The 19,138-nt window shown below is 40.1% G+C and overlaps 1 protein-coding gene across 3 annotated transcripts in view; it reads left to right on the forward strand.

Moving 5' to 3' along the window:
* Positions 1-19,138, forward strand: part of AP1G1 (adaptor related protein complex 1 subunit gamma 1) — a 94,662-nt gene that overhangs the window by 70,712 nt on the left and 4,812 nt on the right. For all 3 annotated transcript variants that reach the window (XM_066242072.1, XM_066242071.1, XM_066242070.1), the window contains 9 exons: positions 3,877-3,999; positions 4,188-4,277; positions 4,839-4,966; positions 6,598-6,702; positions 7,373-7,514; positions 7,696-7,822; positions 14,102-14,206; positions 14,332-14,492; positions 18,239-18,337. In XM_066242072.1, coding sequence (XP_066098169.1) covers positions 3,877-3,999; positions 4,188-4,277; positions 4,839-4,966; positions 6,598-6,702; positions 7,373-7,514; positions 7,696-7,822; positions 14,102-14,206; positions 14,332-14,492; positions 18,239-18,337 — 1,080 coding nt within the window. The remainder of the gene's footprint in view (positions 1-3,876; positions 4,000-4,187; positions 4,278-4,838; positions 4,967-6,597; positions 6,703-7,372; positions 7,515-7,695; positions 7,823-14,101; positions 14,207-14,331; positions 14,493-18,238; positions 18,338-19,138) is intronic.

The raw sequence follows: 19,138 nt of genomic DNA on the forward strand, positions 1-19,138 counted from the left end.
GGGCACACAGGAGAAGCGCCCATCTGCTTCTCCACCCCTCCCCCTCCTTCCTCTCTGTCTCTCTCTTCCCCTCCCACAGCCGAGGTTTCATTGGAGCAAAAGATGGCCCGTGCACTGGGGATGGCTCCTTGGCCTCTGCCCCAGGCGCTAGAGTGGCTCTGGTCGCGACAGAGCGATGCCCCAGAGGGGCAGAGCATCGCCCCCTGGTGGGCAGAGCATGGCCCCTGGGCCCCTGGTGGGCGTGCCGGGTGGATCCCAGTCGGGCGCATGCGGGAGTCTGACTGACTGTCTCTCCCCGTTTCCAGCTTCAGAAAAAAAAAAAAGTTAATAGAAGAGCTTACTTACTAAATGGGGAAATGTATTCTAACAAAAGATAAGAATCAGGACACATTTGTTTAGTTTTTGAAGGCTCAAAAGAAGGGAAAATTGAGAGCTCCTGAAGAAAAATGTTTATCAAAATTCAAAGCCATTTTCAGAAATGCTCCTACTTTTCATTTTTCCTATGACGTGTATTCTTTTATGACGAGCATATGAATTTTCTTAGCTTGTTATTGTGTGGGATTACAATAATTGGTTTTTGATTGTTGAACCAGCCTTCCATATCTGAAATAAATTCCACATTATTGTGGTGTATAATTCTTTTTATACATGTTTGACTTGCTAATATTATTAAAGGATTTTCACATCCATGTTCATGAGAGATACTGATGTTTTTAGTAATTTCTGGCTATTTTGGGATTGCTCAGCTATCTTTGTGTTACGGCTTTGTGGTTTAATTCTGTATGATTTCTATTTTTTTTTAATTTAAGATTTTTATTTTTATGCCTCATAATTTGGTCTGTCTTGGTGAATGTTCCATGTGAGCTTGAGAAGGAGGTGTATTCTGCTATAGTTGGACGAAGTGGTCTATAGATGTCAGTTAGGTCCTGTTGATGGTTTCTCTTATTTCAAGCATTCTACTTTCTCCCATAAGAATGTATATGTTAAGTTACACCACAAATTACCTGCTTTTTAACTTCTCACCTTTTCTTTTTTTTTTTTTCTGAAGCTGGAAACGGGGAGAGACAGACAGACTCCCGCATGCGCCCGACTGGGATCCACCCGGCACGCCCACCAGGGGCGACGCTCTGCCCACCAGGGGGCGATGCTCTGCCCCTCCGGGGCGTCGCTCTGTTGCGACCAGAGCCACTCTAGTGCCTGGGGCAGAGGCCAAGGAGCCATCCCCAGCGCCCGGGCCATCTTTGCTCCAATGGAGCCTTGGCTGCGGGAGGGGAAGAGAGAGACAGAGAGGAAAGAGGGGGTGGGGGTGGAGAAGCAAATGGGCGCTTCTCCTATGTGCCCTGGCCGGGAATCGAACCCGGGTCCCCCGCATGCCAGGCTGATCCAACTGGCCAGGGCTCACCTTTTCCCCAAACTTCTCCCTCTGTCTTTGTGGAATTTTTGTGTTTTTTTGTGACAACCAGAGAAAGAGAGAGAGAGACAGAAGAGCAGATAGGGACATACAGACAGGAAGAGAGAGATGAGAAACATCAATTCTTCATTGCGGCACCTTAGTTCATTGATTGCTTTCTCCTATATGCCTTGACTGAGGTGGGTGGCTATAGCAGACCAAGTGACCCCTTGCTCAAGCCAGCAACCTTGGGCTCAAGCCAGCAACCAGGGGGTCATGTCTTTGATCCCATGCTCAAGCCAGCGACCTCGGGGTTTAAACCTGGGTCCTCTGTATCCCAGTCCAATGCCCTATCCACTGTGCCACTGCCTGGTCAGGCTGTCTTTGTGTTTCTTAACAGGAGCGGTGTCTAAATCACCTGAGATTTTTTTTTCTCCCCAAAGTACACATGGTTAGGCCTGGTCACAGTTTTGTAAATCATATCTGCTCTTCTATTCAGCAATGGCAGAGGGACCCAGATGGGTTGATATTAGGCACAGTTTTCTCTGTGTGTCTGTCCTGTGCAGTTTGGCTGTTGTAATGCTTTGACAAGGCCAAAATTTAGTTTTCCTCATAGGTTAAATAGCTTTACTTTGTTCCATGGTTGCAAATAGTATCTCAGATTTCACTAGTCCAGAGGATATTAAAAAGACCAAGTAATAAGAAAGAGGTGGATAATAAAATACAAAGTATTGCCTGACTAGGCGGTGGCGCAGTGGATAGAGCATCGGACTGGGATGCAGAGGACCCAGGTTCGAGACTCCGAGGTTGCCAGCTTGAGCGCGGGCTCATCTGGTTTGAGCAAAAGCTCACCAGCTTAGACCCAAGGTCGCTGGCTTGAGCAAGGGGTTACTTGGTCTGCTGAAGGCACATATGAGAAAGCAGTCAATGAACAACTAAGGTGTTGCAATGCGCAACGAAAAACTAATGATTGATGCTTCTCATCTCTCCGTTCCTGTCTGTCTGTCCCTGTCTATCCCTCTCTCTGACTCTTTCTCTGTCTCTGTCAAAAAAAAAAAAAATATATTTCCAATCCTGGGACTAATGGTTGGTTCTGTAATATTTATAAACTCTAGTCTTTAAAGGACAATGTAAAGTTTTAAATAAGTTCAAGTTTTTGAAAAGTTACTCTCTGTTTCTTATTTAATATGTCCTTTTAAGCCGTTCGTATACCGTCTTCTCACCGTCCTCCAGAGTAACGTAACTACTACAGCTAGTTCATATGATTATAACATGGGTGTTGGGGAATGCTGGGGAGAGTTTGTTGTAGCTCAGTTCCCAGTGAATGTACCTCTTAAATTTTAAAAATCTTATATAGGGGTTGGCAAAAGTAGGTTTATACTTCTGAGTTTTGTATTATTATTTCACATCCTTATGATTTATTTTTTAGATAATAATGGCTGGTAATTTACATACTTTTGCCCACCCTTGTATCTTATCTATTTTGTGTAGAAAAGGTCTCTCTTAAAATTTTAAGTCTTTATCTTTTCCATTTACTTTGAACTGAGGAGATTTTTTTTATTTTTTATTTTTTTAAATTTATTTCTTTTAGCCTGACCAGTGGTGGCTCAGTGGATAAAGCGTCAACCTGAAACTGCTGAGGTTGCCGGTTCAAAACCCTGAGCTTGCCTGGTCAAGGCACATATGGGAGTTGATACTTCTGGCTCCTCCTCCTTCTCTTTCTCTCTTTCTTTTTCTCTCTCTCTCTCTCCCATCTCTGAAATGAATAAATAAAATCTTAAAAAAAAAAAAAGAAACAACTATTAAAAAAATAATAAAATAAATTTATTTTAGAGATAGAGAGGAAGGGGTGGGGGGAAGAGAATTGTAGGATTGTCTTTCTTTTTTTTTTTTTTTTGTATTTTTCTGAAGCTGGAAACGGGGAGAGACAGACAGGCTCCCGCATGCGCCCGACCGGGATCCACCCGGCACGCCCACCAGGGGCGATGCTCTGCCCACCAGGGGACGATGCTCTGCCCCTCCGGGGTGTCGCTCTGCTGTGACCAGAGCCACTCTAGCGCCTGGGGCAGAGGCCAAGGAGCCATCCCCAGCGCCTGGGCCATCTTTGCTCCAATGGAGCCTTGGCTGCAGGAGGGGAAGAGAGAGACAGAGAGGAAGGAGGGGAGGGGGGTGGAGAAGCAAATGGGTGCTTCTCCTATGTGCCCTGGCCGGGAATCGAACCCGGGTCCCCTGCACGCCAGGCCGACGAGGATTGTCTTTCTGTTGGCATCTTTGACTTGATTGGTTTGTTCAACTTATCATTGGTTGATTCTTTTATGTGTTCTGACTGGGGATTGAATTGGCAACCTTGGCTTATGGGGACATGCTCTAATTAGCTTTGTTACCTGACTAGGGCTTAGTAGCCTTTTTTTCCCGGCACAATAATAGCTAACATTTGTTATCATTCCTGTGTGTTTCTAGGGATAACGGTCTGCATTTCCTTTTAGGCAGGAAGTTATGTTCGTGATGATGCAGTCCCCAACTTGATCCAGTTAATAACTAATAGTGTGGAGATGCATGCCTACACTGTCCAGCGCTTATACAAGGCAATTCTTGGTGATTATTCTCAAGTAAGAACTTCCTTTGCCTCCCCCCCCCTAATTTGGGAGGAAATTACACTTTATTTTCCTGTATGTTTGTATTACTAACACTCTAGATGTGCAATTTTGACCTTTATGGTTAGATGACCTGTGTGATTTGCATTAATTTTGTAAAGGTTGAAATCCCTGACAAATCACTGGTGATTTTCTTTTGACAGCAACCTTTGGTACAAGTATCTGCATGGTGTATAGGTGAATATGGAGATCTTCTCATATCTGGCCAGTGTGAAGAGGAAGAGCCTATTCAGGTACCCCTGGTTACTCTTGGTTAGAGGGGAAAAGGGTAGTATTTAATGAGGAGTTGAGGTTGATTCCTTATAAACCTTTTAAAGAGTTAATGCCAGAATTATATTGGGAAACCTACCAATTTTTGAGATGGAACTAACTGAGCCATTATGAGACTTTTAAAAAGTACTTTAGGATCCATTTCCCACCCAGTTAGGCTGAATCATATTGTTCCTTTTACTCTCAGGCTTATGTAAACAGGAAGAAATGAGGCATATAGTCATGTTCCCATTTGCTCATTAAAGGACTGGCTTGAGAAGTTGTAGTAACAATATTTGAACTGTATAAAACTTTTCTTCTTTCTTTACTTCTGGCTCTCGAAGATATAAATATGCCTCTGAGTCTCCAATGGGAATCTGCCACTCCTTTTTTTTTTTAAACCCAGTTATCCCTGCAAAGCACAAATTTGTGTTAGAAGTGTTGGTAATGATGGTAGGATTGTCTTTTCTGGTGGCATCCTGTGACTTGAGATAATTATTTTTTACAATTCATTGTACATTGTCTTTTTTTTTTTTCCTCCTTAGGTAACAGAAGATGAAGTGTTGGATATTTTAGAAAGTGTCCTAATCTCTAATATGTCCACCTCTGTGACACGAGGTTATGCCCTCACTGCCATTATGAAGCTTTCTACTCGATTCACCTGTACTGTAAAGTGAGTATGTAGAAAAAGCAGGGTCAACAGGTTGTTTTTTAATTTTTAAAAACTTTATTATGAAAAATTTCAAGCAAAGGCAAAAGTAAGAAGAATAGTAAAGTGAATTGCGTACGCCTATTTTCCCACAATTACAATCATCATTTTGTGTTTAATCCTTATTACATCTATATTTTGCACTCTCTCATCCCCCTAGTTATAAATTACTTTGAGAGCAAAAAGTGTGGGGTTTTCTTTGTTTTTTTGTATTCTTCCGAAGTGAGAAGCAGGGAGGCAGAGAGACAGACTCCCGCATGTGCCCAACCAGATCCACTCAGCATGCCCACTAGGGGGCGATGCTTGGCTCCTCTGGGGCATTGCTTCGCTGCAACCAGAGCCATTTTAGCGCCTAAGGCGGAGGCCATGGAGCAATAGCTGCGGGAGGAGAAGAGAGAGTCAGAGAGAAAGAAGAAGGGGAGGGGTGAAGAAGCAGATGGGCGCTTCTCCTGTGTGCCCTGGCCGGGAATCAAACCCAGGACTTCCAAACACTAGGCTGATGCTCTACCTCTGAGCCAATTGGCCAGGGCCAAAAAATGTTTTTAAAGTAAGATTTCTTTTTTTTTTTTTGTGACAGAGATAGAAAGAGGGACAGATAGGGATAGACAGACAGGAAGGGAGAGAGATGAAAAGCATTAATTGTTCATTGCAGCACCTTAGTTATTCATTGATTGATTTCTCACATGTGCCTTGACATTGGGGCTACAGCAGACCGAGTGACCCCTTGCTCAAGCCAGCGACCTTTGGGCTCAAGCCAGTGACCACGGGAACATATCTATGATCCCAAGCTCAAGGTGGTGAGCCTATGCTCAAGCGAGATGAGCCCACGCTCAAGCTGACAACCTTGGGCTTTTAAACCTGGGTCCTCCACATCTCAGTGCAACTCTCCATCCACTGTGCCACCGCCTGGTCAGGCTAAAGTCAGATTTCTAATGCCCTTTTTCTTTTTTAAAGTTAAGTTATTCCCCATATAAGGGTTCTGGTTTATTATAATACTTTTAGATGTCTAAAAGAAAATCACACGGGTTGTGGTCTTTAAATTCTGCTGTTTACTACTTTGAATAAAAGTCAATTTTGGATCAGTTTCCCAGCCAAGCCTATATATATAAGGCACACTTAGACTTTTTACTTTTTATGTTAGGTCTTGTGAAAAATTATATTTTTGATTTACTCTTAAATTGTGAACTATAAGAATTTGGTATCAGGTAATTGATACTTTGTTGATAAAATTCTTATGTTATGCCTCATTTGTTGAAAAAAAAAAAGCTTATTTTAAAGGTATTAAAGAATAGTAGGAACAGTATAAGTTTCTTCTTTTACAGCAACTTGATTGATATATTTTCCTAGCAGTTTTAAGTCATTGACTATTTAACAAATGAAATCTAGAATTACAATTAGAATAAGTATAATGGTGAATGATGGTGTTAAGGTTTATGTTAGATAAATGAAAATAAAGGAAAGATGTTTTGTTTTTGAAAGATTATGTAAATTAAGAAGTGTGTATTTATCATTTTTAACAGAAAACTTTTTAAATTTAATCATTATTCTATCTTCTTGTTTTGCTATTTGAATTTGTTTGTCATTTTTTCCCAAAGCCGAATAAAGAAAGTGGTTTCCATCTATGGAAGCAGCATTGATGTAGAACTCCAGCAGAGGGCAGTAGAATATAATGCACTTTTTAAGAAATATGACCATATGAGGTAAGTGAAAGAAACTAAGCAATGCCTGTGTCTCTTAGCGTCTGGAACTGATTGTCATCATAATCCTAAAGGGGACTCATTCCTTATGCTTTATTAACTGGACTTCCCAGCCCTATTTAGTTCTAATTGCTTGACTGCTTCTGTTTTGTTTATCTTCTATCCTGCCTAGTCTCTAAAGAAAGAAGTTAACTAGTCTTTCATTCTCCTTCTTCCCTTTCTTTTGGTATGGAAAGTTATCTTCATTTTCCATTTTATTTTGTTGAAGAAGTGAGAGTTGTATTTTTTCTTCAGAGAATCTTATTCAGATATGATTACTATTAACATTTTGATGCATGCCATCTCTTTTTTCTTCTGTTCTGCAATATCTTCTTAATTGGAATCTGTTAATATTTACTGATTTACCTTTTTCTCATTCTGATTTCTATACCACTGAGAAGTATCAGTCTCTTAGGGCTTGGGTGGACTGTTTGTTCATTCAGGGTTTCTTGCCTGCCCTTGATCCAGCTGGGAATTTAGGTCATGGATTCTTATAATCCACCTTCTTCTGTTTTAGTGTGCGTGGGGAGGGGAGATGGCTCTTCAAGCTTGACTCCCAATATAGTTACAGTAATGATTTTGGGTGGGGGATCTAGGTTAACTGTCTAGAGTTTAAACTTCAAAGTTTTTTCAGGTCTGCCCTGCTTGAGAGAATGCCTGTCATGGAAAAAGTGACCACAAATGGCCCTACTGAGATTGTTCAGACAAATGGAGAGACAGAACCAGCTCCGTTAGAGACCAAACCACCACCCACTGGCCCACAGCCTGCCAGCCAGGTAGCTTTTCACTAGATTATTTGGAGACATTGATGATCTTATAATTCCCTTAGCAGATTCCCTTTAGTGTTCTTAGATTGATTGATGATTTTCTTCCTTATCTCTAAGTGTTGAAAGAGCTTTGTGTTAAATGTAGATCAGGCAAATGACTAATAAATTGAGATATTATTTTCTGGTTTAGGCCAATGATTTATTGGATTTGTTGGGAGGAAATGACATAACACCTGTTATTCCAACTGCACCTACAAGCAAACCAGCTTCTGCTGGTGGAGAACTTCTTGATTTGCTGGGAGACATCACCCTTACAGGTGAGGCCAGAGTGGAATTGTTTAATGCTGATATAGCAATAAAGGCCTTGGGGGAAAACTACACTAAACATAGACTTTCTAGCTCATGAATCAATTGAAGATGGGCTATGACTAGAATATTCACAACATCTGGAATATAAGCTGCCATGCTAATGCTCTAGAGAATAGGGATTCCTTAAAGTCCAGTGTTTAATTTGGGGAGAATTAGTCATAGTATTTTAAGACTTTCAAGCTGGAAAAAAAAGATATATCTCAAGTCACCTCTACTTTTATTTAGTGTCCAAAGAGATCACTTATTCTATGTTTCTTTCTACTCATGGTCAGGTTTTAAGAGCTAAGGCCATCTGTGGAGAGTGGAAAGATGTTAGCCTGTTTTCCTCCCTCCCCAGCCCTCTGCCTCCTTTCTTCTCTATTATTAAAGCGATGGAAAGAGAAAATCATTTATAATTATATTCAAATATAACTTTGATTTGGGATATATATATATATTTTTTTTTAGAGAGAAAGAGATAGGAAGGGAGAGAGTGAGGGAAGAGATGAGAATCAACTTGTAGTTGTGTCTCTTTAGTTTTTCATTGATTGCTTCTCACATGTGCCTTGACCAGGGTAGGGGGTCCAGGTGAGCCAGTGACCCCTTACTCAAGCCAGTGACCGAGGGCTCAAATCAGCGACCTTGGGCTTCAAGCCAGCGACCATGGGATCATGGTGATGATCCTGTGCTCAGTCCAACAACGTTGAGGTTTTGAACCCAGGATGTCAGCATCCCAGGTTGACACTCTGTCCATTGCACCACCATCAGTCAGGTGGGAGTATGTATTTTTTTATCTTTGTTTTAGTAGTAGACATTTGTAGTTGATGTGTTTAACAATATTATAAACCCCTATGTCTAAGAGTATCATTGTAGTATATAGTTTTTGTCGTGACTTCTTTAAAAGTATAATGGAGGCCCTGGCTGGGTAGCTCAGTTGATTAGAATGTTGTCCCAATACACTAAGATTGTGGGTTCAATCCTTGGTTAGAGTACATTAAAGAATTAACCAATGAATGCATAAATAGGTAGAGCAACGAATTGATGTTTCTCTTTCTCTCTCTCTTTCCCCTAAAATCAATTTTAAAAAGGTGTAATGGAAGTTACATTTTAGCATACATGACTTCAGATAGAAAATAGCCGTGGAATAAGGATGTTGGAATAGTCATCTAGATTAGCTATCACAGACTAAATTATATTTTTCTAATACAACAGCTTTCCAGAGCTTATAGTTTATATGTCTTAACAAAATTTCACAGTCACTTCGTATGTACTTTTGAATTGTTCATAAATAGTCCATTTCAAATCCTCAGATGCCGAAACTATATTGGCTATATGGAGAAGTAAAAACAGTCTCATAGTGTAAACATAGTGGGCCCTGGCCAGTTGGCTCAGTGGTAGAGTGTCAGCTGGTATGTGGATGTCCTGGGTTTCCCGGTCAGTGCACACAGGAGAAGCACCCATCTTCTTCTCCATCTCTTCCTCTCTTTTTCTTTCTCTCTCTCTCTCTCTCTCTCTCTCCCCCCTTCCCCTCCCCTCTTGCTTCTCTTTCCCTCTCCCTCCTTCACTCCTTCCTCTTCCCTCCTTCCCTCTCTCCCCTTCTCTTCTTCCCTCTCTCCCCTTCTCTCCTTCCCTCTCTCTTTTTCCCATCCTTTCTCTCTTCCCCTCCCTCCCTACCTTACTCCCTTTCTCACTCTCCCACACTCCTGCAGCCACGGCTTGATATTGGAGCGAGTTGGCCCTGGGAACTGAAGATGGCTCCATGGCCTTCGTCTCAAGCGCTAAGAGCTTGATTGCTGATCAATGAAGCAACACCTCAGATGGGCAGAGTATCGCCTCTTAGTGGGCTTGCTGGGTGAATCATGGTTAGGGCACATGTGGGAGTCTGTCTATGCTTCCCCTCCTCTCACTGAATAATCAAAACAAACAAAAACTTAGTGTATAGTTGATAGGTTTATTTGTTGACACATTAACATTTCTATGTTAGTATAGTCTTTACAATTATAATCTTAAATGGTTGATATTTCATCTAGAAGTTTGTATCATTATTTAATTCCTTACTATTGTTTGTTTACATATTTTTCTTATTTTGGATTACTTTCTTTGACTAATTTAGTTTTTCTGAATCTATTTAAAATAAAAATGATAAATACTGTTCTTAACTGGAAAGGGTATTTGTGAGGAATGATGACTTATTTATTGCATGCATGACTCATAGCAGGTCCTTGAAAAGGTTATTTACCTTTCCTCAATGGATGTTGTCATCAGTTTCAGTGTACAGTCCGAAGTATTGTATACAGCTAGTGCTTGAGTTACGACCATGATTGATTCCAACAGACCGGTCGTAACACGATTTGGTCATAAGATGAGTAGGTTATATGTACAGTACTGTGAAATGATGTTATAAAAATCTTTAAGTCAAAGACAAAGACAGTTTCCTCTTGGTAAACATCTTGGGAAGGGTTTGATGAAAAATATCCAAGACACAAAACACAAATTGCTGTACCGAGTCTGGGATAACAGTTGAAATGGTGCACGCGGAGATGGTAGTGCTGCTGGAAGCTGGTCCACACTGTCATACGCCCAGCTGGGCAACGCTTGCTCTGCCAGACGCGGAGCAATGGTGGCTAGCAATTGTGGTCATAAAGTCGAATGGTCGTATGTTGCATAGGTCATCGATCAATACCTGTACTATCATTTTTTAAAAGCCCCAGCAGATGAAAGATTGGCCCTGTTATTTTGTTAATTTCAAATATTTCAACCATAGGGAATGTTTCATATGGATCCACGTTTGCATTATACACAAATTTCATTTTTCCATATACCTTTTATATCCATAACTCATTTATCATGGGGTCATAGTGTTTTGTTTTTGTTCTTTCTTGTTTTCCTAGTGTTATATGAAAAAACTAAATAACATATTAAAAAGCCTAGATTTTTCTTTACTTATTCATAATGTATTTTAAACGTATTTTCCCATTTTTGAGTTCTAGATTCTTTAAGCCATTACTAAGTTATGTCCTAATACATAGTAATGTAAACCAGTGGAAATTAGTAAAGTTAGTTTGTGCTTTTAGAGAAATTGGCACAGGAAGTTTCTGTTGTTTTCGAAAACTACCTATTATATTGTTAAAGGGAAAAAAGCTAAAATTTAAGGGACCAAGGGGACCAATACATTACCTATATACCTTGGATAGCCTCTGATTATTCATGGGAACACATTTCTAAAACTGGAATTGTGGGGAAATGTCTAGATTAGCTTTATAAAAACTAGGAGAACTGTATGAACATTTCTATGTATGCTTCATTAGCAGCCTGTTTGCATGTTCTGCAGTATCATATTTGTTTTTAGCTTCTTATGCTTTGCTTCATCATCTGTATTTCTACCTTTCTTGCTAATTTTTAGTATGTTGGGTTTTCTTACCCTTAGTGTACTTGGCAGTTTTTAAAAAAGATATTTCACCCTTCCTTTCTTTTTTAATTTTGTTAATGCTTTTAAAATGGTATGTTTTCAGTTAATCTCATAAGTAATTTAAAATCTGTTTAAATATAAAATGCATTCTTTATTTTGCTGAATTTTCTTATGCCTCTACTTAGAATTCTGATTTCTCTCAGTTCATAGATATGTTTTATCACTTGTCCTCAATTGTATGATCCTCATTGTTCTTAATAAAAATGCTAATATGGTCATTTCTTCCCTCCACTTCTTACCACCTTTCCCAGGGTGTGTGTGTGCGCTAAATTTGTATTATGCAGTATTCAACATCTGTAACATTCAGTGAATACCTTGATCTACTTAGCTTGTAAAATAAAATATTATTATGAGAGTTGACGTTCCCCTGTACTTTCCCCCTCAACCCCTCCCGTCTTGGTCCCAGAGGTAATACCATCTATGCTAAAACAGTGTTTAACTTTAGTGTTTACTATTTCTGTGTTTTTCTTGATAACGGTGTATAGTACTGTTTTGCCAGTTTTTACCATTTTAGAAATGATATATAGCTGAATGTATTCTTTTGCACCTTGCTATTTTGCTAAACATTGTGAGAATAATCTATGAATAATTCATGTTAAATGTATACAGCTGACCCTTGAATAACATGAGTTTGAACTGCATTGGTCCATTTATAAGTGACTTTTTTTCAGTTGACCCATGCAATTCATTTGACCCTGCACTTTAAACCTGAGTTATTCAAAGGTCAGCTCCTTTGTTGGAATCCTCATGGGTGGAAGTCTGACTGTAGTTATACATAGATTTTTGACTGCACAGAAGGTTCATACTCCTAACCTCCACATTATTCAAGGATCATCTCTATTTCTAGTGCATTCACATTTTTACAGTTGTGTATATATAGTGTTTAATTTTATCATCTTACCACAATTTACTTAATCCATCATTTGATGATAGACTTTTGGTTTCTGGTATTTCACTATTAGACACTCTCTTGCTATGCACACCTTTTGTACTTGTTTTCCTGTATACATATGTTAAGAATTAATCAAAAGCATTTGTGAGAAAGGCACTGGTTGTCACCTGGAGAAGATTTTGCCCACCAGGGCTTGGCAGTTGTTTTTGGTTGTCATGACTGGCAGGTGCTACTATCACTTAATGGGTAGAAGCCAGAAATGCTGATAGACATCTTAGAGTGCACAAGACTGCTGCCACAACAAAGAATCATCTAGCTTAAAATTTCACTAGCTTTGCCTGACCAGGCGGTGGCGCAGTGGATAGAGCGTCGGACTGGGATGCGGAAGGACCCAGGTTCGAGACCCCGAGGTCACCAGCTTGAGTGCGGGCTCATCTGGCTTGAGCAAAAAGCTCACTAGCTTGGACCCAAGGTCGCTGGCTCCAGCAAGGAGTTACTCGGGCTGCTGAGGCCCCTGGTCAAGGCACATATGAGAAAGCAATCAATGAACAACTAAGGTGTTGCAAAAAAACCTGATAATTGATGCTTCTCATCTCTCTCCATTCCTGTCTGTCTATTCCTATCTATCCCTTTCTCTGACTCTCTCGCTCTGTCCCTGTAAAAAAAAAAAAAAAAAAATTTACTAGCTTTGAGGTTAAGGAATTCTATTGTTGCCAAATTGTGTCTAATTTGGTTGCCCTAGTTCACATCCCTAAGACAGAAGTCAGAAGTCCCCATTGCTACATGTTCTTACCAGTATCTGGCATTCTCAGACATTGGAATTCTCACCATTGTGCTGGGTGTGAAGTGGTATCGCAATGTGGCTCTCAATTCCGTTTCCCTCATTTCTGGTAGAGATGGAGCATCTTACTCCATGATGCCCTTTTCCTTCAGGTTCCCTTTTCTGGGAATGGCTTGTTCATATCTCTTACCACTTTTAATTTTTTTTTCTTCAACTTTTTTTCTTATTAAATTGTAGGAAGATAAATGATAGTTCTGAGTACTCATCATTTGTTATTTTGTAGCAAGAATTTTTTCCTTCCTGTGGTCTTTTTTTTTTAAAGTATTTTTCTAAAGTCTTTATTCATTTTTTAGAGAGGAGAGGGAGGGAAAGAGAGAGAGAGAGAGAGAGAGAAGGATGAGGAGCAGGAAAGAAACATCAACTCTCATAAGTGCATTGACCAGGCAAGCCCAGGGTTTTGAACCGGTGACCTCAGCGTTCCAGGTCAACACTTTATCCACTGCGCTACCACAGGCCAGGCTTCTTTCTATTTTTTTTAAATTTAAATTTTTTTATTTTCTTTAATTTTGCTGAAGTGAGAAGCTGGGAGGCAGAGAAACAGACTCCCGCATGCACCCTACCAGAATCCACCTGGCATGCCCACTAGGGGGCGATGCTCTGCCCATCTGGGGCGTTGCTCTGCTGCAACCAGAGCCATTCTGGCACCTGAGGCGGAGGCCATGGAGCCATCCTCAGCACCCGGGACAACTTTGCTCTCATGGAGCCTTGGCTGCAGGAAGGGAAGAGAGAGACAGAGGGAAAGGAGAGGGGGAAGTCTGGAGAAGCAGATGGGCGCTTCTCCTGTGTGCCCTGGCCGGGAATTGAACCTGGGACTTCCACACTCTGGGCTGACACTACTGCTGAGCCAACCGGCCAGGGCTATTTTTTTAATGAACATTTGTTCATTTTAAAGTGTTTAAATTTTAAGTTCTTTCCCTTTATGGTTTATCCTTTATGCATCTTGTTTAAGGAATTCTTCCCTTAACCTGAGATCATAATATTTTCTCCTATATTTTTTTGGTGAGCTTTGTCATACTGGATAATTAATGTTAGACGGTTTTGTTTAGGTGCTCCAGCTGCCCCTGCCCCTGCCTCAGCCCCACAGATATCCCAGCCCCCTTTCTTGTTGGACGGGCTTTCATCACAGCCTCTCTTCAATGACATCGCTACAGGTACAGTTACTCATGTTATTATCATTAAAGCAATGAGAAGTAGTTATTGAATTGAAGAAAGCCAGTAATAATTTTGTAAGTATTAGAGTGACTACAGTTAGGCTAATCTTCCTGTACTTTCCCAGGCATCCCCTCCATCACAGCATACAGTAAGAATGGCTTAAAGATAGAATTCACCTTTGAACGGTCAAACACCAACCCCAGTGTCACGGTGATAACGATACAGGCCTCCAACAGCACAGAGCTGGACATGACGGACTTTGTTTTCCAGGCTGCAGTACCAAAGGTACTACATACAATACCTTCCTTGCCTTGTTCTTTTGAATAAAGATTGACTGACTTTATTTTCAAAACACATTTGGTAAGGTACATATTTTAGTGTACATATTGTCACATTTAGCCCAATCTAACAATAATGTAACTACTATGGCTTATTGAAGAATGTTATTTTAATACTTTTTACTTGGCCATAAAAATCTTAGTATTGTAGGATAAAGAAAGGACATTCTAGTAGTGGTGAGAGCAGACTTCTGTAAGGTAGGCCATTAATGATCAGGGCCTCGAGGACAGGCTGGGGTAATACAGTGGTAGAAACTTAATAAACACTTGATATATATCTAAGAGAAACATTCCTCCTTCATTAATATCTAGTTTACTATTGATAAAGTTACTGCTTGTTTTATAAATTGGAATTTTGTTTATACCAAATCTAAGTTTGGGGAGTGTTTATGTTCATCCTTGAAAAATGATGTTATTTTTCTTTTTTTCTAATTACAGTTGATATTCAATATTACATATATTAATTTCAGCTGTACAGTATAATGGTTAGACATATAATTTACAAAGTGATCCCTGGATAAGTCTGGCATCATACATACCATATTTCCCCATGTATAGACACACCTTAATTTTGGGGCCCAAAATTTGAAAAAAAAATGTATTACATAAAGTTATTGAACTCAAGTTTTATTCATCATAAAATTCATACAACTCCTCATCACTGTCAAAACTCCCATCCATTAACTTGTCCTCATCTGTGTCTGATGATGAATCACTGTCTTCAACAGTGAGCGCAAAAACAAGTGTGAAAAAGCAGGAAACACAAGTGGGAAAAAAAAAAACTGGCCCTGGCCAGTTGGCTCAGCGGTAGAGCGTTGGCCTGGCGTGCAGGAGTCCCGGGTTCAATTCCCGGCCAGGGCACACAGGAGAGGCGCCCATTCGCTTCTCCACCCCTCCCCCTATCCTTCCTCTCTGTCTCTCTCTTCCCCTCCTGCAGCGAGGCTCCATTGGAGCAAAGATGGCCTGGGCACTGGGGATGGCTCTGTGGCCTCTGCCTCAGGTACTAGAATGGCTCTGGACGCAACAGAGCGACGCCCCAGAGGGGCAGGGCATCGCCCCCTGGTGGGCATGCCGGGTGGATCCCGGTCAGGCGCATGCGGGAGTCTGTCTGACTGTTTCCAGCTTCGGAAAAATGAAAAAAAAAAAAAACAAACAACCAAAAAACAAAAAACTACAACCACTGTATAAGATGCACCCAATTTTTAGACCCCAAAAGTTAAAAAAAAAAAAAAGTTTTGAAAAAGGGTGTATCTTATACATGGGGAATATGGTATTTATTACAATATTATTGACTGTATTTTCTGTGCTGTACTTTACATCCCCATGACTGTTTTGTAACTGCCAATTTGTACTTAGAAAACTTTTGAGTAAAGAAAAACTTAGAGACCGTGGCCGGTTGTCTCAGCTGTAGAGCATTGGCCTGGTGTGTGGATGTCCCGGGTTTGATTCCTGGTCAGGGCACACAGGAGAAGCGGCCATCTGCTTTTCCACCCCTCTCCCTTCTCTCTCTCTCTGTCTGTCTGTCTCTCTCTCTCTCTCTCTCTCTCTCATATCTTCCTGCAGCCATGGCTGAAATGGTTTGAGCAAGTTGGCCCCGTGTGCTGAGGATGGCACTATGGCCTTGCCAAGCAATGTAGCAGTGGCTCCAGATGGGCAGAGCATTGCCTGGTAGAGGGTTTACCAATTGGATCCTGGTTGGGGAGCATGCGGGAGTTTGTCTGCCTCCCCGCCTCTCACTTAATTAAAAAAAGAAGAAGAAAAACTTAGACTGAGAAGTTGACAGAATTTTTCTGCAAAAGACAAGATAGTGTTTTCGGCTGTATGGTCTCTGTTGCATCTATCAATTCTGCGGTTATAGTACAAAACAGACACAGGCAGTGTGTAAGTGAAGGAGTGTGGCTATGTTCCAATAAAACATTATTTACAAAACCAGATGTCAGTTCATTCTTGGCCATGGGCCATAGTTTGCCAACTCCTGGTTTAGTCTAAGCTAATCTAATTTTTGCAGTGACATAAGCAGTATGACATTTAGACCACACATTTTTGGAAATTTATTTCCTTTTATTTGTGGTTCCTGCTGACTTTGTAATCTTCTTTACTTGCATATTTTAGAAGCCAGAAGAATGTAGATGTTTTAGAAGTAGCAAAGTGGTGTCAGTACTAGTGGTATGACATTAAGCAAGTTACTTAACCTTTCTGCCTCAGTTGCCTCATTTGCAAACAGGGGTGGTATTAAGGATATCTACCTCAGGAGGAATAAATGAGTTTTATGTCCCTGGCACTATTCTAAGTACTTTTCTTGGGTTCAGTGCTCAGGAAATGTTAGCCACTACAACTAGGGTTTTGTATTTGTTACTTCAGGCTGCTCTTCTGGCAGCACATCAGCTCTGCTCTGTGACATTGCTTTCTTCTTGGTGCTGTACTATACAATGCCCTTTATATAACATGATGTGGCTTGTCATATTACATAGAATTTTATGATTACTTTTTTTACTCTTTATTATCTCTGAAATTGAGGTACATTTTTATCTTTATTTTATTATTTTTTTGAGGTACATTTTTAAATTGACACCTTGTCATAGTTTAATTGGCAGCCTGTTTTCTTTCTCAGTGGTATATGAAATAATGGTATGAATTATAATTGATGGCATCATACATGTAATTAATAAATGTAAATAAACTATTTTAGCTTACATTATTTATCTTGACAACAGAATGTGACCAAGACCAAAACTAACAAACCTGTGCATTGAGTTTAAATCTCTACTCTTGTCATTTTTGGCTCCAGGGAAGAAGGTAGACTTCCCTCTCTCCCTCCCCCGTTTCCCTCTTCTCTCTCCTGCTTCTTTCTCTTTCCCTCTCTCTACTCTCTCATTAATGTTTTAGAAGACTGAACTTTCAGGGAAGATTTATTAGAGTCCTAGTATGTAGAGTAGCTACATACAGACTGTGTTGTGCTGGCAATGTGGTTTACCTGTGTTGCTCATAGCACTTTCATCTCTGTTCTCTGTAAACAAACAAGCAAAACCCACTAGCCTGCAGCAGGCTATGGCTTCTGGTTCTCCCAGGTCTTTTGCAGTGTAGGCTAGTTCTGCACATAACTTTTCTGTTAGGACCTGTGTCCCCATTGGGAGATCCATGTACCAGCTGGGTCTTTTGGCCTTTCCCTCACCTCTGTCATATAGGAATAGGCTTGCCACATTTAAGATTATGCAGGCTTTAGAAAGCAAAAATTCAAGTATCCAGATCCCAGCCTTTAATTAGTGACTGGTATGCTGGTTTGTTATTTTTAGAAAGCTTTTCATTTCTTTGTAGTTTTCTTTTAGCCACAAGCACCTGTTTTTTCCCTGCATAGTTGATAAGTTACTGTTAAGCGAGGTTGTTGCCAGAACAAGAATTGGTCACTTTTTGAAAACTGGTAGGATAAAGTTCTTTTCTACCATAAAAGGAAGAGTGGCTCAGTGTTAGTTTTCATGAACAAAGACCTAAGTGATTGGGTCTTAAAAATACCATGAAGTGATAGTCCACCCACAGACTATGGACTGCTGACATCAGGAAAACAAATAGAAAGTAGTAGCAGGTCAGTCTGTTACTTGAACCACCATCTGGGTGTCTGACTTATCTATTTGTTGCCTTCTCAGACATAGTCGTAAGTGTATTGCTTTCTCTGAAGAGTGCCCTTTGTCTCCCCAGACATTCCAGCTGCAGCTTCTGTCTCCCAGCAGCAGCATTGTCCCAGCATTTAATACGGGGACCATTACACAAGTCATTAAAGTTCTCAACCCACAGAAGGTAAGTAGCACATTTGAAGACAGTATCTGAGGAAGGTATAAGTATATATATGTATTCTTGAAAGAAAATTCTGCATTGTTTCTCTGGATTTTTTTGACTTATAGTCATAAGAAATCTGTGACCGTTTCTGGTCCAACCTTGTTCTTCCATAGATAATGAACAGAACCCAGACAAATGAAATGATTTAGTGGCATCTTATTAAAGTGCAACTTTAAAAAAATTCTCCCTTTAGAGGCTTAAAGGTCTAGTTTTTGCTGGGGGTGGGGAGCTTAGATATTTTAATCTTTACACAAGTTGCAGTGGGGAAGAACATTTGTTGAATCAAATATCTACATTTTGTGTAATCGTTAAGGATGTGTAGCAGAAGTGGAGCCATTTTAATGAAGCAGCCAAATGAAAAATAGTTTTAGAAATAAATTAGGCAGTATTTTTATTTTTTCAAAGTAAATTGACTCTACATAATACTAATCAATTGACTAGTTTTCAGTTTTTGGAAATGATTTGGAGAGTTTTTTCACCTTGGAAGATTTCTAATAGTGCCTCATAAATACCAGTATGATTTCCTCTTATAACGCTTTTCTTTTCTCTATTTACTGTACTTTAAGTATAGGATGTACATATAGCACAATTATAAATTCCTTTGACAATCTGATACATAGAGTAAAAATTTTCTTACTGCACTTACATTTGAAATCTGCCACATAAAGTGAAAATAACTTAAATTGAGTTCTCTTAAAACTATTGCTGTTACCTGTGAGTTAATTATTTTATTTTTCTTTGTGCTTTGGGAATGAAACAAGT

This window comes from Saccopteryx bilineata, chromosome 9 (genome assembly GCF_036850765.1).
Source record: "Saccopteryx bilineata isolate mSacBil1 chromosome 9, mSacBil1_pri_phased_curated, whole genome shotgun sequence".
Classification (NCBI taxonomy): domain Eukaryota; kingdom Metazoa; phylum Chordata; class Mammalia; order Chiroptera; family Emballonuridae; genus Saccopteryx; species Saccopteryx bilineata.